General features: G+C 46.3%; 1 protein-coding gene across 1 annotated transcript; it reads right to left on the bottom strand.

Moving 5' to 3' along the window:
* Positions 1-16,278: 16,278 nt before the first annotated feature.
* Positions 16,279-24,223, bottom strand: LOC140426399 (epithelial cell adhesion molecule-like). The gene is made up of 9 exons (XM_072511122.1): positions 23,922-24,223; positions 22,762-22,875; positions 21,433-21,685; positions 21,124-21,189; positions 19,959-20,019; positions 18,533-18,634; positions 17,682-17,894; positions 16,858-16,908; positions 16,279-16,770 (listed from the first exon to the last, which is right to left on the bottom strand). The coding sequence occupies exons 1-9, from the start codon at positions 23,977-23,979 to the stop codon at positions 16,726-16,728; spliced, it is 963 nt and encodes a 320-aa protein (XP_072367223.1). The 5' UTR covers positions 23,980-24,223; the 3' UTR covers positions 16,279-16,725.
* Between the last annotated feature and the right edge of the window lie 282 nt (positions 24,224-24,505).

Below are 24,505 nucleotides of genomic sequence, written 5' to 3'. Positions count from 1 at the left end.
CCCCGAATTGGGATGATGCGGGATTTATGAAGCGGATGCTGGGACGTATCCCAGACCTGGAGGTAGGAAACCTGATAATGGGGGGGGACTTCAACACCGTGTTGGACCCAGGGTTAGATAGATCTAGATCTAGGACCGGAAGAAGGCCGGCAGCGGCCAAGGTGCTTAGGGGGTTTATGGACCAAATGGGGGGAGTGGATCCGTGGCGATTTGTTAGGCCGATGGCCAAAGAGTTCTCCTTCTTCTCCCATGTCCACAAGGTGTACTCCCGGATAGATTTCTTTGTTTTGGGAAGGTCACTGATCTCGAGGGTGGAAGGAACTGAGTACTCAGCCATAGCTGTTTCAGATCATGCCCCACACTGGGTGGACCTGGAACTAGGAGAGGAGAGGGAGCAGCGTTCACTCTGGCGACTGGATGTGGGATTACTGGCGGATGAGGGAGTCTGCGGAAGGGTGCGGGGATGTATCGAAAGGTACCTGGAGGCCAATGACGACGGGGAAGTCCGAGTGGGAGTAGTATGGGAAGCACTAAAGGCGGTGGTCAGAGGAGAGCTGATCTCCATCAGGGCCCACAAGGGGAAAATAGAGGCCAAGGAAAGGGAAAGACTACTGGGGGAGATTTTGAGGGTAGATAAAGAATACGCGGAGGCCCCGGATGAAGGATTATACAGGGAGAGGCGACGACTCCAGACGGAGTTGGACCTGTTGACCACAAGGAGGTCGGAGGCACAGTGGAGGAAGGCACAGGGGATGAGATAAGAATATGGGGAAAAGGTGAGTCGCCTGTTGGCCCATCAGCTGCGAAAGAGGACAGCGGCGAGGGAGATAGGGGGAATTAGGGATGAAATGGGAGCTACGGTGCGGAGAGCAGGGAAGATAAACGAGGTGTTTAAGACCTTTTACGGAAGACTATATAGGTCCCAACCCCCGGAGGGAAAAGAGGAGATGCGGCAGTTTTTGGACCAATTAAGGTTCCCGAGGGTGGAGGAGCAGGAGGTGGAAGGCCTGGGGGCGCCGATTGGGGTGGACGAGGTTACCAAGGGGCTGGGGAACATGCAGGCAGGGAAGGCCCCGGGACCAGATGGGTTCCCGGTGGAATTCTATAGAAAACATGTGGACTTGTTGGCCCCGCTGCTGGTAAGGACCTTTAACGAGGCCAGAGAAGGGGGGACCCTACCCCCGACAATGTCGGAGGCGACGATATCGCTAATCTTGAAGCGGGATAAAGATCTGCTGAAGTGCAGGTCCTATAGGCCTATCTCACTGCTAAATGTGGACGCCAAGTTGCTAGCAAAGGTGTTGGCAACGAGGATAGAGGATTGTGTCCCGGGGGTGGTGCACGAAGACCAGACAGGGTTCGTAAAGGGGAGACAACTAAATGTCAACGTGCGACGGCTATTAGGGGTGATAATGATGCCCCCAGCAGAGGGGGAGGCAGAGATAGTGGCGGCAATGGATGCAGAGAAGGCATTTGATAAGGTGGAGTGGGAGTATCTATGGGAGGTGCTGAGGAGGTTCGGGTTCGTCAGCTGGGTTAAACTCCTCTATGGGGCCCCAACGGCAAGTGTGGTCACAGGTCGGCAAAGGTCGGAGTATTTTCGACTACACAGGGGAACAAGACAGGGATGCCCGTTGTCCCCATTACTGTTCGCGTTGGCAATTGAACCACTGGCCATAGCGCTGAGAGACTCCAGAAAATGGAGAGGGGTGATTAGAGGGGGAGAGGAACACCGAGTGTCACTCTACGCGGATGACCTACTGCTGTATGTGACGGACCCAGTGGGGGGGATGACAGAGGTCATGCAGATATTGAGGGAGTTTGGAGATTTCTCGGGATATAGGCTTAACATGGGAAAGAGTGAGCTTTTTGTGATACACCCTGGGGACCAGAGTAGAGGGATAGATGGCCTACCGCTAAGGAGAGTGGAAAGAAACTTCCGATACCTGGGAATTCAGATAGCCAGGAGCTGGGGAACCTTACACAGACTCAATCTGACACGGCTGGTGGAACAAATGGAAGAGGATTTCAAAAGGTGGGACATGCAGCCGCTGTCACTGGCGGGCAGAGTGCAGGCAATAAAGATGATGGTCCTCCCGAGGTTCCCATTTGTGTTCCAATGTTTCCCTATACTGATCACTAAGGCCTTCTTTAAAAAAATAGATAGGAGCATCACGAGCTTCGTGTGGGCAGGGAAGGCCCCGAGGGTAAGGAGGGGGTTCCTACAACGTAGCAGAGACAGAGGGGGACTGGCGTTGCCGAATTTGGGCGACTACTACTGGGCCGCCAACGTGGCGATGATTCGTAAATGGATGATAGAGGGAGAGGGAGCGGCGTGGAAAAGGTTGGAGATGAAGTCCTGCAAAGGGACGAGTTTAAAAGCACTGGTGACGGCGCCACTACCGCTCTCCCCCAAAAAATTTACCACAAACCCAGTGGTGGCGGCAACATTAAGTATCTGGGGGCAATGGAGGCGACAGAGGGGTGTGCTGGGAGCCTCGGTGTGGTCCCCAATCAGGAACAACCATAGGTTTGCCCCAGGGAGGCTGGATGGAGGATTCCAGAGCTGGCACCGGGTAGGAATCAGGAGAGTGGGAGATTTATTTATAGGCGGGATGTTTGCGAGCTTGGGAGTGCTTGAGGAAAAGTATGAGCTGCCCCGGGGAAATTTCTTTAGATATATGCAGGTGAGAGCGTTCACGAAACAACTGGTGAGGGAATTTCTGCTGCTCCCGACACAAGGGATCCAGGACAGGCTGCTTTCGGGGGTGTGGGTCAGGGAGGGCAAAGTGTCCGAGATATAGCGGGAGATGAGAGGAGAGGGGGAGGAGTTGGTGGGCGAACTGAAGGGAAAATGGGAAGAAGAGCTCGGGGAGGAGATTGAGGAGGGTCTGTGGGCTGATGCCCTAAGCAGGGTAAATTCCTCTTCCTCGTGTGCCAGGCTTAGCCTGATCCAATTTAAGGTGCTGCATAGAGCACACATAACGGGAGCAAAGTTGAGCAGGTTCTTCGGAGTGGAGGACAAGTGTGGGAGGTGCGGGGGAAGCCCGGCGAACCACACACATATGTTTTGGTTGTGCCCGGCACTGGAGGGGTATTGGAGGGGAGTGACGGGAGTGATCTCGAAGGTGGTGAAGGTCCGGGTCAAGCCAGGCTGGGGGTTAGCTATATTTGGAGTAGCGGATGAGCCGGGAGTGCAGGAGGCGAAAGAGGCCGATGTCGTGGCCTTTGCGTCCCTAGTAGCCCAGCGTAGGATTTTACTCATGTGGAAGGAAGCAAAACCCCCCGGACTGGAGGCCTGGATAAACGATATGGCGGGGTTCATAAAACTAGAGCAGATGAAGTTTGTGCTGAGAGGATCGGCTCAAGGGTTCACCAGACGGTGGCAACCGTTCCTCGACTACCTAGCGGAACGTTAGAGGGAAGATAGATGGCCAGCAGCAGCAACCCAGGGGGAGGGGGGGGGGGGGGGGGAGGAGGGAGTAAATTGTTTGGGTTTTTGGAGGGGGAGAGGGGGCGGGGGGGAGTATTACTTTGTGTTATTTGGTTAGTTTACCATGTTAGTTAAACAATGTTATATTGCAGTTATCATGTTACCTTTATTTTATTTTTTGATTTGTAAGGGAAAAAATTGTGTTTGAAAACTTTAATAAAATATATTTTTTTTTAAATTTTTTTTAAATGGGCAAGGAGGGCAGCACATTGGCACAGTGGTTAGCACTGCTGCCTCACGGCGCCAAGATCCCAGGTTCGATCCGGCTCTGTGTCACTGTCCGTGTGGCGTTTGCACATTCTTCCTGTGTTTGCGCTGGTTCTCAGGAACCTGGTCAGGAAGATGACAGACTTCCAATGGCTCCCTGCCCACGAGCGCGAATGGGGGGAACTCAAGGCAAAACTGACCACGGCCCCGGTCTTAGCTTTCTTTGATCCACCAAAGGAGACCAAAATTTCAACCGATGCCAGTCAATCCGGCATTGGGGCAGTGCTCCTTGGGGTGTGCGATGACCCCACGGAGCAGCGCTACGCGCAGATAGAAAAGGAGTGCCTGGGCCTTCTGACCGGTGTTGTTAAGTTTCATGATTATGTCTACGGACTTCCTCAATTCACCATCTTGACCGACCATCGCCCGCTGGTCAATATAATACAGAAAGACTTGAACGACATGACGCCTCGCCTCCAGCGTATTCTTCTCAAGCTCCAGCGATACGACATCCAGCTTGTATACACCCCAGGCAAGGACCTCATCATTGCTGACGCTCTCTCTAGGTCAGTCAACACTCCATGTGACCCAGCGGGATTTGTCTGCCAGGTTGACGCCCATGTGGCATTCGCGGCCTCCAATCTACTTGCCTCAGATGAACGCCTCGTCCAAATTCGCTGCGAGACCGCGGCTGACCTTTTGCTACAGCGTGTCATGCGCCACCTAACGGACGGGTGGCTCAAGAGCCAATGCCCTCAGTTCTATAATGTCAGAGATGATCTGGCGGTAGTAGGCGGGGTTCTTCTAAAATTGGACCGCATTGTCATCCCGCATAGCATGCCCCAGCTTGTCCTGGAACAACTACACGAGGGCCACCTTGGTGTGGAAAAGTGCTGCCGACGGGCCCGAGAGGCAGTGTACTGGCCCGGCATTAATGAGGACATAGCCAACACAGTGCTCAACTGCCCCACTTGTCAGCGCTTCCAGCTGGCCCAACCACGTGAGACCCTGCAGCCCCATGAATTGGTCACGTCACCATGGACCAAGGTGGGCATCGACCTGTTCCACGCGCTGGGTAGAGACTATGTCCTGATTGTGGACTACTTTTCGAATTACCCGGAGGTGATACGGTTGCACGACCTCACCTCGTCTGCCGTCATTCGTGCATGTAAAGAAACCTTTTCTCGACACGGCATCCCACTCACAGTTATGTCGGACAATGGCCCCTGCTTCGCCAGCCAAGAATGGTCCCCCCTTTGCCAGGTGGTACAATTTTGTCCATGTGACGTCCAGTCCCCTGTACCCCCAATCCAATGGCAAAGCAGAGAAGGGAGTACATATAGTCAAACGGCTCCTATGCAAGGCTGCCGATGCTGGGTCTGATTTCTACCTTGCCTTGCTGGCCTATCGCTCCGCCCCACTGTCCACTGGCCTGTCGCCAGCCCAATTACTCATGAATTGCACCCTGAGGACAACGGTGCCGTCCATCCAAATCCCACGTTCCGGTCCTTCGCCGGATGCAGCTGTCTCGTGCACAGCACAAGGTGGCTCATGACTCCCGTGCAGCTGATCTCCCTGCTCTGGCTCCAGGTGGCAACGTCCGCATCCATCTTCTGGATGGTGGCTGGTCTGCAGCCGCTGTTGTCCTTCGGCAGGTGGCCCCCCGCACGTTCCTGGTTCGTCTACCAGATGGCTCTATTTTGCGCCGCAATCAACGCGCCCTTCGCTCGTTCCACATTCGCCACGTGATCCTCCGTTGTCACCTTGCCCTCCTGCTGACCCTGCCCCGGACTATGCAGAGTTCCCTGTCACTCTGCCTCCCCCTGACTTTGACGCAGTCCAGCCCGCTCCTGAACCGGCGGCTCTCGACCCACCCTTGAGGCAGTCAACCAGAATTCATCACCCACCTCAGAGACTAAATTTATGAACTTTTTGAATTTATGGACTCTCTGAATTGTTTCGTTGCTTTGTTTGATCGTTTCCCTGGTTTGTATATAGTGTTGATCTCGTTACTCTTGTTGCATACTGCTTCTCTGCACCAGGCACCTTCCCATGTAAATAGCTTATAGTAAATAGTTCTCATGTACATAGTCCTGTAAATGTGTCTGCGCACCCCACACGTGGTTAGGAACATTATCACCACACATTATTTATTGCCACAAACATACATTTTTTTATAAAAGGGGGATGTCATAATGCAAACACACACTGATGGACACACAGCAAGACCAATCAACACACACAACACCGCAGCCAATCACCAGTTAGAGTACACGCACTATAAAGACAGAGGGCATCAGTTTTCCCGCTCATTCGGGATGCAGCCTTTCAGAAGGACAGAGCTTACAGCTTAAAGCACAGATCTTCACCATGTGCTGAGAGCATAGACTGGTTAGGATTGGCATAGGTCTTTAGTTTAATCTAACATTGTGTTAACCCACAGTGAAAGTATGTTCAACAGTTTCTAGCTTCATAAAATATAGTTGTTCTATTTTAAGTGTTGGTAGCCTGTATGTGTTCCACGGATCCAAAGCTCCCAACACATCACCCTCCTCAAAGAAAATCCCTCCATATCCGGGATCAAGCTACTGAACCTTCTCTGGACTGCCTCTAATGCCAGTATATCTTTACTTAGCTAAGGGGAACAAAACTGTTACCAGTTTTCTAGGTGTGGTCTAAATAGTGCCTGGTATAGTTTTAGCAAGACTTGCCTATTTTTATCACAAACAAAATCTTGCTTTTACCTTGCCTATTTTTATATTCCATTCCCTTTGAAATTTGGCCAAAATTCTATTTGCCTTCCCTATTACCCGCTGAACTTGCTTACTAGTGACATATGAACAGGGCCCCCCAAATCTCTCAATTATGCAGTTTTCTGCAGTAATTTCTCCATTGAAATACTAATAAACAGCAATAAAGAACAGTTGCAATGTTAATCACACTATGCCTACTTATGTACTGACCAAAAATACAACAAAGTGACTCCTGCACTTCCTACCTAGTCCCCTTAGACTGCCTGGTGGTTGCCCATTCTCTCTCTGCCCTCGTACACCAAATCTACGGTGTTACCACCTTCCTAATCATGCTATCCACATAGTTCTCTGCCTTGCAGGTGCAACACAGTGACTCCAGCCACCACTCAAGTTGCAACACGCATAGCTCAAGGTTCTACAGTTGATGACACTTCCTGCAGATGTATTCATCTAGACACATGGTGCATCTATAACTTCCCACGTCACAGAGATGTATGTTCGACTCGGCTGAACTGACCTGCGATACCGTTACTTTAAAACTAATTGCGACAATTAAAATAACTTACCAGCTACTTAATCAACTTCTTCCCCTTTATCAACATAAGAGCTCACTGCTGGACGCCGCAAAACCGACCTCTTGACCGACTTCTTGATCAACCAACTCATCGACCACCAAATTCCAGCTTGCATTCAAAGCAGCACAGAACACACCCAAGCAGCACTGAGGAAGATTTGCTTTTAACTTGCTGAAGAACAACTGATCGAAGCTTCTGAAAACCAATTTAAGCTAGCTACCTAATTAACTAGCTGTAGCTGCCGTCAGCCTGTGTAAGGCTGGGATAAACTTAACTTAAGGAGTAATTTTCAGTTATTTGCTCAATTAATGAAAATAAAGACTTTAGAAAGAAACAGACCCTTAAAAGTGCCTCCTTCATGAGAGGCGGCAGGTCTCGGAGCAGGCACTGGGACACGGGCAGAGTTTGGAACGATTTTTATTTTGAAAACAGAAGCAGCCTGTGAAAAAAGATAACCATCGCTGAATTGTTGGGCCGATTGAGGCGACGATGTGGGAATAGTTTACCCAGTGCCAACCTAGTCACAGGAGAAATTGGAAGAAGAGAACAAGGTTATTGTACCAGAAGTAGGAAGTTACTGAGGCCAGTCACACAGCAGCACGATAACCAGAAACCACATAGATACAGTACAGAGGTTACAGTGAGTTTCAGGAAGTTTTACAATGGACCTTTATCCTATTTCAGTTCAGTACTGACAAGACCAAACTTTGGTAAGTGGAAATTTCCAGCTCTGTCATTGTAATATAATAATAATCTTTATTATTGTCACAAGTAGGCTTAAAGTGACACTGCAATGAAGTTACTGAAAATCCCCTAGTCGCCACATTCCACGCCTGTTCGGGTACACAGAGGGAGAATTCAGAATGTCCAAAGCATGTCTTTCGGGACTTGTGGGAAGAAACCGAAGCACCTGGAGGAAACCCACACAGACACAGGGATAACGTGCAAACCCCGCACAGTGACCCAAGCCAGGAATTGACCCGTGTCTCTGGCGCTGTGCTGCAACAGTGCTAACCATTGTGCTGCCATGCCACCCTTTGAGCTGCCGTTCAGGAACGTAGGAAAAGGTGTTTAATTGACGAGAACAAATACAATTGTGAAATATTAGCAGTTTCTTTTTCTCACTACTTCCCCAGCAATTGTGACCACTGATAATTATTTCTTTTCGGGTATTTCCTGTTCAATGGTACAAAAGCCAGACCTTTGCTCAGTATGTTGATGTTGCACCTGGCAGTGTGTATCACAAAAACACTGTGGAATTCTGGAGCAAAAACAGAATATACTGGAAAGACACGGTGGCCATGTAGAGTGAGGAACAAAGATAATAGGCACGATTTAACACCCAAACAAAGAGTCTTGTTTTAGTCGTGAATAGCTGGGTGTTTGTCTGAGAAAGACCTTGCTATCTAACGGGACTTTATTTGGCCTTGCTTACCTCATTGCCTACACTGGTGAAAGAGATCGGGGCGAATCTTGAGAGGCCTCACGCGAGATTTAACGGCCTCGTTGCATCACCGAGTCAAGCACGACGTGGCCGTGTTCAAACCCAATGTTTCAGATTGATAACCTTGTGTTAGAAAATTATCTATGGAGCAATGTAACATATTATAAGAAAAAAAAAGGGAGTGGCAGAAAGAACAAAGGGGACTGTATGTTTTAGGATGGAAGGCAGGAGAAATTGACAAACAGGATTATGATGTCAGGCAAAGGAGATGATAAAGCAACAAAAGATAGGTTTAGAAGAGGCGAAAATGGGCATAGCAGGAACTTCACCAACACCTTTGAAAAAGAGGGTCAGGGATTATGTTCTGAAATAGTTGAACTCCATGTTAAGTTTGAAAGGCTGCAGTGTACCTCAGCAAAAGATGCTGTTCCTCAAGCAGTCCCCCATGGTCGGTCTTTGGTCTGGTCTCTTCCTGGCTCTGCTCTTCCTTCTGCTGGTGGCATGGTTGGTCTTCCTTGTTGTCCGATGAAGGTCACCGTTGTTGGTTGCTGCTGCACAGAGCGATCGTGGGGTTGCGCAGCATCTTTTATCTCTGGGGATTTTGCGCCCTTTTGGGTGGTCCCAGGTCGGCCACCAATCAGTCGATCAGGGTTCGATCACCCTGATCGACCAAAGTCCTATCAAGTTCCGCCACCCTGATGGCGGGGTGTGTCCATGTCCGTAGGTTTCCAGGGCTCATTGGCCTTTCCAAGGAAAGTAGGCGCCGCTGAATTTGCTAGTTGCATGAAATTAACATGCAAGCCCTATTGTCCCGGGATGGTCTTTCCCCTGTGTATTTGCAAGAGTCTCGGCTGCAGCTTTAGTGTTTATTTTGGGCTGCAGCCTGCTTGTCCTCTATGTGGCCATTTTTCCCAGCATCCCTTGCTGGACGCCATTTTAAGTGGCCACAACAGAAAAACTAAATTGGAAGAAGCACAAGGAAATGTCTGTTTCACCTGGAAGGAGTATTGGGGGTGCCCCGGATGTTGGGGGGGAGGGGGGGGGGCAGGGTAATGGCAGATGTTGCATCCCCCATGCTTGCATGTGATGGTAAGGGAGTGGGTGATAAATGTAGGGTATCGCAGAGGAAATAGTCCCTTTGATGCTGAACGGTGAGCAGGGAAAGATCAATTTTGGGGTGGTGTCAGAAATGGTGGAGGCTGATAGATTGAATGTGGAAGATGGGGACAAGAGATCTCTATTGAGGTGTTGAGAGGGAGGAGACGAGGTGAGAGCAGAGGTGAGGCAGTGGGACAGACACGGTGAGAGTCTTTAAAAACACAATATGAGAACATATGAGAAGAGAGTGCTGATTGGTTGGCAAGTGGATTCTAAATCAGAGGGAGGGAAGGCAAGGGTTTGAAGACAAAATTGAGATTAAGCCTTTCAGTGGAGGGGAATCCTAGACAGAGAACAAAATAAACAGAATGGAAGTTCTGGTCTGGAAGGTGGCATCATTAGAACAGCTGCGACCAAGTTAGACAATCTGCAAGAATGGAATGGAGTCCTGTCGGGAAGCAGGGTGGAAAGTAGTGCAATCGAGATGACGGAGGGAATTAGTGGGCTTCTCATGGATTTTGGTTGACAGCTTATCCCCAGAAAAGGGAACAGGGAAGTTGAAGAAGGGAACATAGAACATAGACCATTACAGCGCAGTACAGGCCCTTCGGCCCTAGGGTCAGAGATGTGAACACGAGAGAAGGGTGGAAATTGGAAGCAAAATTGACTATATTTTCTAGTACAGGATCGCAGTAGGAAACAGCACTGATAGTCATCAGTGGGCTAACAAAAGAGGACTAGAACCTAAACAGGACTAGAATAAACAACATTCCAGCTCACATGTCCCATGAAAAGAAAGGCATAGTTAGGACCGATATGGATTTCCGTAGCAATGCCTTTCATTTAGAGGAAGTGAGTGGAATCAAAGGAGAAGCTGTTCAATGTGAGAACAGGTTCAGCCAGACAGAAGAGGGTGGGATGGGAACTGGTTAGGTCTCTGATCAAGGAAGTAGCAGATAGCACTCAGACCTTCCTGTTGGGGGTGAAGGTACTAGATGTGGGCTATCCCTGATGAAGAGGGGATGTCTAGGAATGGAATCTGGGGCAGCATGGTGGCGCAGTGGGTTAGCCCTGCAGCCTCGCAGCGCCGAGGTCCCAGGTTCGATCCCGGCTCTGGGTCACTGTCCGTGTGGAGTTTGCACATTCTCCCCGTGTCTGCGTGGGTTTCACCCCATAACCCAAAGATGTGCAGGCTAGGTGGATTGGCCACGCTAAATTGCCCCTTAATTGGAAAACATTAATTGGTACACTAAATTTATAAAGGAATGGAATCTGGAAACTATTAATTGGCAGAGTGTGCTAGAGGAGACTCGATGTAGGTGGGAAAAGTCTGGCTAAGGGGGAAAAATTAAATTCACCTAGGGAGTAATCAGTTCTATGGGTCAAAAACAGCAAGTACATAGAACTTAAAATGAAAGCTATTAGGTAGTACAGGGGTATTTCTGAAAAAATAGATTATTTGTCAAAGCTTTACATCAGGACAGTGTGCAAGAATAGCAAAGGTAAAGGGAACAACAATTTATACTGTATGAGAAGAGAGTGCTGATTGGTTGGCAAGTGGACTTTAAATTAGAGTGAAGAAAGACAATGGCTTGAAGATAACATTGAGAATTTAAAAATCAAGACTTTGCTTGAATGGGAGCCAGTGTGGGTGAGTGAGCACAGAGGTGATAGGTAAATGGGAACTCGTGCAAGTTAAAACACAAGCAGCAGTTTTGGACAACCTCATAGTTTACAGAGTGTACTGGATTGGAGGCAGTGAAAACATGAGTAAAGGTTACAGCAGCAGATGAACTGAGATGGACAAAGCCAGGCACTGTTAGAGGTGGAAAGTTTGATGCGTTGTATGAGATGATGCAGTCGGGCAGATATGAATTAAAATCATGGTGTAAAGAGAGAAAATCGAGGCAGAAGGGGCCAGACTCCATCAGAAATTGGCCACCTTAATTAGTAGTAGGCGTCCGCTTTTCATCATCTGGACATCTCAGATTGTGGGTTTGGAACAGTGCATGCCTCAACTGTTCTGCTAAAAATACCCAGAAGAGGCTCATCCATTGAAACATCTGGCTCCCCTGGCCGCCAGACTCGTGTCTGCAGATTAACAACATTAATCGGGCTGTTCGCTGTGTGGTTCTGTGAGACATCTGCTCTTACGAGTCTGTGAGTAGGATCACGGTATCATAGTGAAGTGTTGGGGAGTAGGCGGAGTGGAGGGCTGTCATGGTCTGGGTTCCGGAAGGTGGGGATGGTATGCTATGTGGAAATTCTGCTTGATCCCAAAGATGGCCATTACATTTTGAATTACTCTGCCGGTGAAGTGGTTCCCTTGGTCTGCCTCAATGCTGCGGGGAAGACCTCAGCGCATGAATATTTGATGGGTCAGGACTTTAGCTGTGGCTTTCGCTGTGTTGATGCGGGTGGGGAAGGCTTCTACCCAGTTAGTAAATGTATCAATGAATTGTGGAAACCTTGTGGGAGATACGTCCAAGTATACTGCTGACCTTGGAATGTAAAAGCAAATTTATATTAGCAAGCTCCGTCTAAGTGAATGGAACAGAAACCATTGCTAATATCTAGCACGGTGAAATATTTTGCTTGCACCTCCTGTTTAAGCATGGTCGCGGGACTTGTGGCAATGGTGGGAGCTGTTAGAGGGGTCACTTTATTTAATTTGTTCGCGATAATCGATTGTGAGTTGCCATAACCCATCTGGTTTTTAATTGGCCAAATCGGAGCATTGTTGGTGGACGCTACGGGTCGAATTACACCTTGCTTTAATAAGCTGTCGATTACCTTTGCAATGTCATTCTCAGCCTGCTGGGGAATGCCGTATTGTTTCTGTGGTTTGGGGTCTAGATCTGTAATCAACACCTCCCCTGATATTTGTCCGCAATCATGCATATGCATAGCAAAGACCTCTTTCGCTTGGTTAGCACCTCCCTGATGGTCGGTTCAGTGCTAATCGCTAAAGGATTAAACCAGTATTCTCCCACGGAACAAATCGGATTAACATAATCACCCACTGATAGTGTGATTGGCGCTCTCGTTATGGTGGACATTTGCCATATACATCTATTTATGGGGTCAAATGAGAGGTTATTGGAGTTCATGAAATCCATCCCTAGAATGTGCTCTGCAGTGGGGGGGAAGTTCGACTAAAACGACAGGATGATTAGTGGGCAGCACGGTAGCATTGTGGATAGCACAATTGCTTCACAGCTCCAGGGTCCCAAGTTCGATTCCGGCTTTGGTCACTGTCTGTGCGGAGTCTGCACATCCTCCCCGTGTGTGCGTGGGTTTCCTCCGGGTGCTCCGGTTTCCTCCCACAGTCCAAAGATGTGCAGGTTAGGTGGATTGGCCTTGATAAATTGACCTTAGTGTCCAAAATTGTCCTTAGTGTTGGGTGGGGTTGCTGGGTTATGGGGATAGGGTGGAGGTGTTGACCTTGGGTAGGGTGCTCTTTCCAAGAGCCGGTGCAGACTCGATGGGCCGAATGGTCTCCTTCTGCACTGTAAATTCTATGATAATCTATTAGTTGTTATAGTTCCGACATGGACAGGTATGGGGGCTGTAATGCACCCTTCTTGCATGTGCCCAGTAAATCCGCTAAGGGTGATGGTGTCCGTGATCGGCCATGGGGTTTCGAGGTACAGGATGGATGAATTTAAATTGGTCCGAGAGCCCCCCGTGTCCCAAAGAAAATCAACAGAATTACCCCGGACTTTGCCTGTGACCACTGGCCTCCCGACATTATCCCAGCGTCTATCACAGGTCCACGTTGGAGAGGCTGGGCACTGTCAATCGAGGGAGTTATATGCAAGGTCATCTACTTATGATATGCATGAAGGAGCGTTGCCTTCTAGCCGGTGTGGGTGGCGGTCGAGATCGGGCCTGTTGTTTCTTGGCGGGGGGAATGGAGTGGCCCTGAGGTCTCTGGTATCGGTTATATGGTGGTGGATTTTGTCTACATTCGCGGGCAAAGTGTCCCGATTGCCCACCGCTAAAACATGACCCATGGGGCGTGGCGGGTGGACCCGGTGCTCTGGTGTATTGCTCTCTGGGGTATTGTTACCTGGGATATTGGACTTTTCCTCTACCCTCATTTTTCCATGCGGGTCCCTGATTAGTCCTAACTGGGTGCATGGCACCTTCCAGGCGTTCTGTTGTATTTGTTCCTGCAGCGACTGTTCGTATGCTCTAGATAAACGTCTGAGTACCCATGCTTCATTGTGTGCCTGCTCTGCTGGATCAAAGTTTGTGCCTTTCTACCTGCTTCTGTGGCATTTGACACTAAGGTGCAGGCCCATTTGGTAGTGTCTACATCATCTAAATTAGCGCAATCTAAATCTCCAAATGCGGCTTTAAAATATAACCAGAGGCGACCGGCAAAGGCAGTCGGATGTTCCCCTTTCCTCTGTCTGCATTTATTTAATCCATCCACATGAGTTTGACCTTTTTCGGTCATCTAAACTGTTCATAATTTTCTGTTGGCAAACCTCTTCAAAGAAGCAATGCGGGTCCGCAGTACGCGCAAATGTTGTTATTTTGTTACACCCATCCCTTAACTGGGTTACTGTGAGTGGGATGGTGTAGGTAATAGCAGCATGTACGGTATTCCCCATCCTTCTTTCCGTAGTGACCGGATTCATGGGTGCCGGGGCATTTTCACTACTTACTGGGGTTGGTGTGACCTGTGCAACTGGGACTGTTGGTGCAGCTGGTGCATTTATTACTGGGGTGGCGGTGGTTGCTTTTGACTCTCAGTTCTTACTACATTTGTTCTCTAACTGGGCAACCTTTTGTTCGGCCTCCTCTCTTACCGAGACAGCATGTTGTAGGCCTTGTCGTACTGGGTTTGGAAGCTGCTAAGATGGATTATACTGGACTGGTGGGCATGTTTACCATCCGCGATCTCCCTGTCCTTCGCTAACTTCCCCAGGTGTTCCTCCTCCTTCTCCACTAACTGACCGCGGAGCATCTCTGGGACCTCCTCGGTTCCCCTTAACTGAGCCAAGCAGCACACTATGGCCATTGGCTTTTTAAACTTTGTCACATTCTGCATAAATCATCCCACCAAGTTTGTCCTATCTTCCCAGGATCTGAAATTTTACCATCCTTTCCTCTTTAAGTATTTCCTCAGTACATCCTCCCATACGGGACACTTCTCAGACATGTCGACTACTTCTCCCTCAGTTTGCTGTGGATTCATCTTCTTTACCAATAGTTGAGCTGCCATTGCCTCACTTTTTAATTTGGAACAAGGGAACAGGGAGTCAATCGAACAACGGATACGGCTTATGGCTATGTTCCGGTTCAAAATCCCTCTAGATTTGCGTGCAAATCTGCAGAGTTTATCCTATCCTTCCCGGTTATTTGGCCAATACGGAACTCGCTTGTGGTTTGTTTTTCCTTTTTACCAATTTAATCAAAAGTTGTGGGATCTTTCGGAGTAACAAAGTCACTTCTAGTTGAATCCCATCAGTCGCCAATTATGTCAACTTCTATCTTTATTACTATTAATAACCACAATGTGTCCCATAGAACAATACAGCGCAGTACAGGCCCTTCGGCCCACGATGTTGCACCGAAACAAATGTATTGGATAAATGACCACACGAGTATTTAGTATAGTCAGTTTATTATTTAACATAGGATTAGTTCTGTACTTAATAAATTACACACTACACATTAGACTATATCTAGCAGTTTAAACAGCCTTTACTTAACTTCCAAGTGACCGGCTCTGTGCAGGTTAGATAAGGCCTTTATCTGGTTCCCCATGTGTGGCAGCTGGAGGTTGTCTGCTTCATCTAGGCTGCGTGTCACCTTTCAGGTGCCGATCACGGGTTCGTGAACTTGGCTGGTCAATGTGCTGCTGTTGGATGACAAAAGCCAGTCCCCCAAGAGACAGAATGTTGGTTGCACAGTTCTTCTGATCTTTTGTGCTCTTTTGGGCAGTCCCAGGTAGGGATCCAATGGATCGATTATCACCCCAATAGATTCTGGCCAATTAGGGGTGGGTCCTAGTTGTTATTGGCCAAGGCAAGTAGGCACTCCCAAATAAGGCAAATAGGCACCCCAGAATCTGCTACGATTCAATCTGAAGTCCATTGGCCCAGGAAGACCTGTGAGTGGCCTCTAGCAGGTGCGAGTTTCTGTACAAGTCGGAGTTGTTATTTGCAATATACACAGGTTGTTACCCATCTGTGTCCTAACCCGATCACAATTCCTATCATCCCTTGTGGGTGGCCATTTTAGATGGCTGCACTCTCCCCAATTTTGTTTTATCCTATTCAGGAATTAATTTATCTTTCAGCTGGGCAGCGCAGTGGTGCAGTGGTTAGCACTGCTGCCTCATGACACCAAGGACTCCGGCTCGATCACAGCTCCAGGTCACTGTGTGGAGTTTGCATTTCTCCCTGTGTCTATATGGGTCTCACCCCCACAACCCAAAACGACATGCAGGGTAGGTGAATTGGCCACACTAAATTGCCCTTAACTGGGGGGGGGGGGAAAAAAAAAACAAAAAAAAAACCACAGGTTGTCTATTTATTCCTTGATAATCCTGTTTAGGACTAAAACAGTCTTGGATGAAGCAGCTCAATAGAATTGAGGGACTTGCAAAATCAGCAAGTAGAGACAACAAAGGGAGAAGAAGTGTAAAAGCTGAGTTTCATTACAATCCAACAAATAAAACAGCTTCAGAAATATATTACAACAGTCTTTATTAAAAATGATTTTATACAGCAGTTTAAAACATTGTACTCCTATTTAAGTTCGGCTTTGTTAAGTATAAAAGCATAGTGACTAAAACAATGACAGTCCAAGAGACCGAAATTCCAGACTATATGAGCAAGTACAAAATAAATCAGTTAACCCAATAAAAAAAATGGCCGGACTCGATCCGGCTTCTTCAGGGGGAAAAGTCCTTTAACTGTACCAGTTTATAACCAAGGTTTCTTCCAAATGCATGTGGGACAGAGTGGAGGGCACCTAAATGAAGTTCAAAGGAATGGAAATGGAGTGCTGCACATAAATCTTGCAGGTAACCCAAAACTAGGTGCTGTCCACTTGGCATTGCCTTCTTAATTCAAAGATTTTCCTCACAATCAGGCCAAGATAGACTTGTAACTAGCCTCTTTTCTAGGAATACAATTAGGTAGTCAACTGTTGTTTCTGAACTTCATCCAATTCTCGTCCCTGGAATAGAAGAATGCAAACATTTAAAGTAAAAAGATTTCCACTTCAAAATAAAATCAGCTTAACAAGAGACAGCAGAAAACTTACCTCAGCCTTTTGATATATGTGGGCTTTTGCTGCCTTCCTTCTGCTAAGAAACTGGAAAAGGAGCACAAAAAAAAAAAAGGTATTAAGATACGCAACTTTTGACATACAAGGGAGAGGTGAAATTTATGCAAGCACTAGGAATAGTGGGGCTGTCCAAAACCTGTCCGTATCCAACTCCCATCCACCTGCCTGGCCTTATTCCATAAATACAAAATCTCAAATCTCAGATGAGCTAGCATCTAGGAGAGCTGCTTCCTTGAGTTTGGCCCAAAGGCAGCTCGGACCCACAGCATCATGGCCTCCACCACAGGCAGGTTCTAAATCCACCCTAGACATAAGCGGCAGGAGGGTTATTGATCCACCCCAGACAAAGGCAGCAGGAGTGTTATTGAACCAACATGGTGATCCACACCAGTGTCCCCCATCCCCTGCCTGCAGCGGTCAGATCTCTTCTGTGCAACAGAGTCCCGAATTACATTAACACTACACCCGGTATGCTTCATCCAATGCCAGTGCTTACGTAGTTACATTATATGTTGTGTTGCCCTATTATGTATTTTCTTCCCATGTACTTAATGATCTGCTCGCAGAAAAATACTTTTTCTCTGTACACGTGACAATAAACAAATCCAATCCAAATCATGGTAGAGGCTACCTGCCTTTAGTGTATTGTAACAGTTTAAAAAAAATAATATTATTAAAGAGGATGCTCAGCAGAATTTGGTCCCAGACTCAAAAGCACTCAATCCAGTTTGAATTGGTGCCTTGGATCAAAAAAAAAAAAAAAAAAAAAAAAAAAAAATCTATTCTTATTTTATACTTACAAATATAATGATTCCAGCAATAATGGCTAGGCACACCACCACAATGACTGCAATAATGCCACCGGTCAATCCCTTCATGGAGAATTCTGGATTTTTTGAATCAATGTAGTACACATATGCTTCCTCAAAGGCAAGTTTACCCCCATCAAATTGGATACCATCATCCTGAATGGATCGATTGTATGTGTTGGAAAACAAGGTGTTACCCTTGACCTGGTAGGGATGAAAGGGTTATAGTCAATGTTGTACTGCAGCTAGTCAAGGGCCACCATTACAAGTTACAAAAGAATTAAAATCACTGTGGGCGTGTTAACTTCTTAAGCACAAGTAGTTACATTAGACAAGATTACAAATGTATTTATCAATCCAAAGCATTTGCCCCAGAGTGGCTGACAAGTAATTTCTCATTGATAAATACTTTACTCTTTCGGGGTATGTGGGAGTCAGTTGTTACCCATCCCCAATTGTCCTTATAAACTGAAAGGCTTGCTAGGTCACTGCAGAGGATACGTTGAAATCAGGCAAGAATGGCAGATTTCTTTCTCAAAAAAAGTTAGCGAAACAGACGTTTTTACAACATTGATGGTCACTTGCTGGATAGTGTGGCCCTTGTGGCTAAAGAGATCAAGGGGTATGGAGAGAAAGCAGGAGTGGGATATGGAATTTGCATGGTCATATTAAATGGTGGTACAGGCTCAAAAAGCCTACTCCTGCAACATCTTCACCACCATGCTATCTTGCTCTATTTGGCCATTAGTGGAAATTTGTATTACAAATCCTAGAGCGAGTTTTGGCCTGTTTGAGCTACAGCCAATACCTACTTTGGTAGATATTTGTTTGAATACACTTACATCCTTCTCCAGGTAATAGGCTGCTGTTGCAAGATCAGTTTCTGCCTGCACAGTTTTGTTTTGTTTCAGATCCACCAGAATAAATCGATCGTCCTTAAGATACTAAAAATAAAGCAGAAAAGACAATTACAGCATGGTGGAATTCAAATTTATAATGCCTAATAAAGACTCCAGGATGAATTAACTGGGAGAAAGCCCTCAGTAATATAATCTTGACCATGAAAAACCTTATTGCTAAGGGCAACACAGTGGTGAGCATTGCTGCCTCACAGCACTGAGGTCCCAGGTTCAACCCCAGCTCACTGCCCATGTGGAGTTTGCACGTTCTTCAAGTGTTTGCGTGGGTTTTGACCCCACAATCCAAAGATGTGCAAGGTAGGTGGATTGGCCATGGTAAATTGCCTCTTAAGGGAAGTAACAAATTGGGTCCTCTAAATTATGAAAAAAAAAGTTTGTTAGCTGCCAATTAGCTAAAAGTCAAAACATTAGGCACAATGGTTAGCACTGCTGCCTCACAGCACCAGGGTGACTGTAGAGTTTGCACATTTTCCCAGTGTCTGCATGGTTTCCTCCCAGTCCAAAGATGTGCGGGTTAGGTGGGGGAAGTGGGTGAGTGCTCTTTGAGGGTAGGCGAGTGCTCTTTGAGGGTCGGTGCAAACTTGGGATGGGCCGAATGACTGCCTTCTGCAGTGTAGGGATTCTATGATCAACAAGAGTGTTGTTCCTTTACATTGAATTACAAGTAATCTCATTTTTACACTAGTCATTGGGACCCCATAACTAGAAATATAATAGCTGTCTAGGTAAACATGTGATGAGAGCTTTTAAGGTTTTCCCATTATCAGTCAGTTGAAAATCAGTGCTTACTGATTATTGTTTTGGCCATTGCATTACTCTACAGCCATTACAAGTTTCAAAACTAAATGATAACAGTAATGCACCTCAGGTACAAATCAGACACCATAACAAATAGCTCAATGCAGACAACAGTAAAAACATTTATACAATCAAAAATATTATTTATTCATGGAATGTGGGAGTCACTGGCAAGGCTGACATTTGTTGTTGCCCATTCCCAATTGCCATTGAACAGAGTGGCTTGCTGGGCCATTTAAGAGTCAGTCAACCACATTGCTGTGGATCTGGAGTGACATGTAGGTCAGACCAGGCAAGATAGAAACCAGATGTCACTGGCTCCCATCACACAAGTGTACCAGAACTATAGACAATGTAAATGTCAAACTAGACACTTCAATTTGGGAGCTTTACTCTGTATCTAACCCTGTGCTGTACCCGTCCTGGAAGTGCTTGATGGGGACAGTGTAGAAGAGGGAGCTTTACAGGTGTACAAAACAAACAAAAATATATGGAAATAGCTAACCCACTGCCAAGGGAGCAACAAAAAAAAAAAAAAAAAAGTAATTACCTCGATCTTGTCAATGTACATTGGATCCACCTTGTAGGCACCAAGAGTTTCTTGGATAGCTCTGTTGGAAGAGCAGCACAATGCATTCACATTAGCCAAACAAGTCTCAGAAATGGGACTGACACTGGTCTTTTAATATGCAAATTGATCATACAACAACAAGTTAAAGCTATTTCTCAGCTGGCAAATTTAGACTCAACCAATCCAAAGAATGTTCCTTCAATTCCAGCTGCACTCCACTGGTGCAACAATTGCTTTTGAGGGAGTTATATTTGATGCTGCACCAGGTTAATTGAAATGCCTAAAAATTCCATGTCAAAAGAACTGTGACAGTTAATGATTTTTCCCCTCCCTAAATGCACTTGTAATGTAGTGAAACAGCAGCCACAACAGTGAGGTGCCTTAAACAACAGAAGGATCAAGGACATTTGCAAAGTCATTTAAGAATCAACCAGATTGCTATGGATCTGGAGTCACATGTAGGTCAGACCAGGCATGGCAGATTTCCTACCCAAAAAGGACATCAGTGAACCAGATGGGTTGGAAATCAAAGTCAATGTTTCTTAATTGAACTCAAATGTCACACTGCCGTGGCAGGATTCAAACATCCTTGGTCCCCAGAGAGTGTAACTTATTTGTTACGTTGGTAAAGGGATAAATCAGAATATCAGGCAAACTGCAGTTTAAAAGCAATCACACAACTCTGGAGGGAAACCGGGTTCATCTAAAAGACTGCACTTCAAGAATCATAAAATTTACAGTGCAGGAACCATTTGACCCACTGAGTCTGCACCGGCCCTTGGAAAGAGCACCCGACTTGAGCCCATGCCTTCACCCCATCTCCATACCACCTAACCTTTTGGACACGAAAGGACAATTTAGCGTGGCCAATCCACCTAACCTGCTCATCTTGTGGACTGTGGGAGGAAATTCACAGACACTGAGAAAGTGCAAACTCCATGCAGTCACCCGAGGCCGAAATGGAATCCAGGTTCCTGGAGCTGTGAGGCAGCAGTGCTAACCACTGTGCCACCTCCTTCTTTCTCCAATTGCAGGGAAACCAGGTTAATCTAAAAGACTGCACTTCTTCCAATACATCACTGTAGGCTGGAAGTGACAACTGGTGATTCATTGATAATAGGCACATTGAAAAAGTGATGCTTACTTTTGAAGTTTTTCTTCATCCATTTCTTTATCCATGGGTTTGTGCCTCAGTTGAATTTGAAACCAACTGCAACAAAAATAATAAATTTAATAACCAATACCATTGAGGATGAATATATATGCACAACAAATCGAGTAAGTGGGATGTTCAAATTTTAATGAACTGCCTATCAATTTAAAACGTTTAGGGTTTTAATTTGCCAACATGGAAATCAGGGCAGCTTGAGTGATTGCAGTAGCATTGAGGCTTCAGATCTCCTTCCATAGCATTACCATGCACAGAAAATGTTTTGGATTGCAGTGTACTTACAAAGTTTTCACCAGTTCAGGACACTCCTTGCTTTGATCTCCCTTGTCAGTCCTCCGGACACCTGCAGTGTTTACACACCAGCAGGTGTCAGTGCCATTACATTGCTTGGCATGGAAGTTGCCATCAGCCTCGCAATCAGGATCATAGATGCCATCATTATCCAACATGGCGTGCTCAGTGGGTTTTCTGCGGGTTCCAATACCATTTTTCATTCTATGCATTTCATTCTTCATCATCCAGCATTTCCTGGTCACTAGAGGGTTCCAAAGTAAAAATGTAGCCAACATCTAGCTCAATACAAATCTTGTATATGCAATTTCTCCATCCAATGTGCTTTGACAATTATACAAGTGTGGTCTTGTGTATGCAAGTTCTACAAGTATGGATTCTCAGGATATGGAAAAATAGCAAAGTGGTTTGTCATCCACCTCCAAAATGGCTCAAGATAATTATAACCTTGAATTTACAACCTTGAATTTACTCAAGTCTCTCTGGGTTAGGTGAAGTGACCCATATATGGAACTGGCATCATCACCATAACATAGTCTGGGGGGGGGGGGGGGTCAGGAAAACGATCTGCTGCAGTAATTTAAAAAGACAACAGACCGATTGATTTATAGTGTTCCTCCAATATTTGTAGTCAATAAATATGGAAACGATACAGAAGCAGTGCACATCGAATGCAGAAATGAGAAATTTTGGGTTTCAGGAATGGAGAAGTCCAAGATCTGAGCAGTAACCTACTGGGTAAGAAAGTTGTAAAAACCTAACCCACAAGTTACTTTCATGCTTAACTGTGGTGGGTCCAAAAGCATGACATTTCCCAAGCTATTCGATTCTCAGCTAGAGCCGTCTCTAGGTTAGGAGTTGACTACCATTGTCAATTTACCCCATGGAGCCATCTTCTGCACAAATGCCAAATACAATCACTGACGGCTAAATTACTATTAGGAGATTAAAACTGCATTAGCCATTTCTGTATTCAGTTTTTAAAAGGGCATACAAGGGCAGCACGGTGGCACAGTGGCTAGCATTGCTGCCTATGGCACTGAGGACCTGGGTTTGAATCCCAGCCCTGGGTCACTGTCCGTGTAGAGTTTGCTCTTCTCCCCGTGTTTGCGTGGGTTTTGCCCCCGCAACACAAAAAAGACGTGCAGGTTAGGTGATTGGCCATGCTAAATTGCCCCTTAATTGGAAAAAATATAATTGGGTACTCTAAATTTAAAAAAAAACACAAGTAAATTAGGAGGTTGTCGATTGAAGAATCAGTCTCAAATAATTTAGAAAACTAAATTACACAATTGCTAGCAATGTGCAAAACAAACTTACATGTACTGCAGTTCAATGGTTGCTTATTGGTAGAATCTAGTTGCAATGTACAGCTACAAGTGCCATCTTCATTAACACATTTGGCAAATTGATTGGTTGGACACACAGGACAGTCTGAAAAAGGAATACATTGGAAGTCCAGTTATACAGACACCTACAACAAAATACTGGCACAGTTGACAAATTTGTTTGTTTTTAAAATTCTAATCCTGTTCCCCCCCCCCCCCCCAAAAAAAAACAGGATTTAAATTACATTTTCTAAAATTGGAGAAGTCATGACCACATATTAGCAATTGTTCAATTATAAAGAGCTTCAAATTGTCCCAAGAACAGTAGTGCAGCCATGTAGATAAAAAAATTCCCCTATTACATTGAAACTAAAAGCAGAAAATACTAGTCTAGATTAAAACAAGAATGCTTGGGTGATAGCGGTTAGTTAGTACTGCTGCCTACAGCACTTGAGGACCTGGATTCAGTCCCAACCCCGGGTCACTGTCCATGTGGAGTTTGCACATTCATCCCATGTCTGCGTGGGTTTCACCGCCACAACCCAAAGGATGTACAGGGTAGGTGGATTGGCTATGCTAAATTGCCCCTTAATTGGGTACTCCAAATTTTAAAAAACAAGAATGTCAACCACCATACTAATCTGTAATTTATGCAGCAGCCAGAAGAGACCTACGGTTCGTAAACTAAATACAGGAATATAGGAAGAATGATCAGGTCAGCATTCAAAATGTAATGAGAAAGCCACTTGATTTAATCAACGACTGCACCGAACCCACCCTTGAAACCAGAGGAAGATTGGAAGCGACCCCTATCGAAAGATGGAGGAAGACACTGTCACACCCTTGCGGCCAGGGCTGGAACAGCAGCCTGCCCCACCTCGCCGCTCCAAACAACAGCGTCGAAGGAATAGCGCCCCCAGCCCAAAACTGGGAGGAGAGTTCGAAGCCAAATCAATCCTACCAACCCAATCCGTAAATTCAAAAGTTTTAAAAATTAAAAAAAACTTGGAACAGTGAGTTGAAAAACGCATTTAATCAATTCGCGGACTACACTTGCGGTGGCGAAGGGGATTTAAAAACAAAACATATGTTTCGGTGGAGCCACACCTGGGAGACAAAGCGCCTCTTTCCTCCCCCTCTTCATTCACTTACCCTCTTCTTGAGCCAGGGCGATCGGCACCAACACGAGCAACCAGACCAGGGAACGCATCTTTCCCCCTTCACAACAATAAACCCTCGTCTGCAGAGAGTCTCCTCACAGAGCCCAAGTCCTCGCTCCCCCTGCTTTCAAGAGTTGGGGCACAAGTTGACGAGACGAATTGATCCACTCGAATAGGTTAATTCTTCGATGGCTGGCCGACTTTAAATTGCCCCCAAAATGGATGGAAATAAATAAGAGGTTGGTCCCACCGTGTACCTCTGCTGTTGTCTCAATGCCAGTTTCCGCCCTCCTTCCAGGTATTTATACCTTCAGCGAACTGACGTCAACTCATTACCTGCTGAAACTTGAGGCAGTCCTTTCCTGTGAGGTCACATCACTCATACCTTCTCCCCACACCATATTTGTCTCTTCCTCGTCCAAGGAAGAAAGGGCGTGATCCCACCTTCTCTCTCTCTCTTGGGATGGTTGAGAATAAAGTGTATGTATATATTCAAATAGTGACAAATGCTCTTCCTCACCCCACCCAATGCAGAAACCAAACAAGGACGTGACAATGAATCATCACGGAAGGGTT

The sequence above is a fragment of the Scyliorhinus torazame genome, chromosome 1 (genome assembly GCF_047496885.1).
Source record: "Scyliorhinus torazame isolate Kashiwa2021f chromosome 1, sScyTor2.1, whole genome shotgun sequence".
Classification (NCBI taxonomy): Eukaryota; Metazoa; Chordata; class Chondrichthyes; order Carcharhiniformes; family Scyliorhinidae; genus Scyliorhinus; species Scyliorhinus torazame.
The sequence above is the reverse complement of the archived record's forward strand: the minus strand, read 5'-3'. Positions and strand labels throughout refer to the sequence as shown.

Coding starts and splice junctions, on each gene's coding strand:
- LOC140426399 (XM_072511122.1), bottom strand. CDS start 23,979: ATGCGTTCCCTGGTCTGGTTGCTCGTGTTGGTGCCGATCGCCCTGGCT. Junction 21,686..22,761: donor ACCATTGAACTGCAGTACAT/GTAAGTTTGTTT, acceptor GGAACCCTCTAG/TGACCAGGAAATGCTGGATG. Junction 18,635..19,958: donor TGTACATTGACAAGATCGAG/GTAATTACTTTT, acceptor CTTTATTTTTAG/TATCTTAAGGACGATCGATT.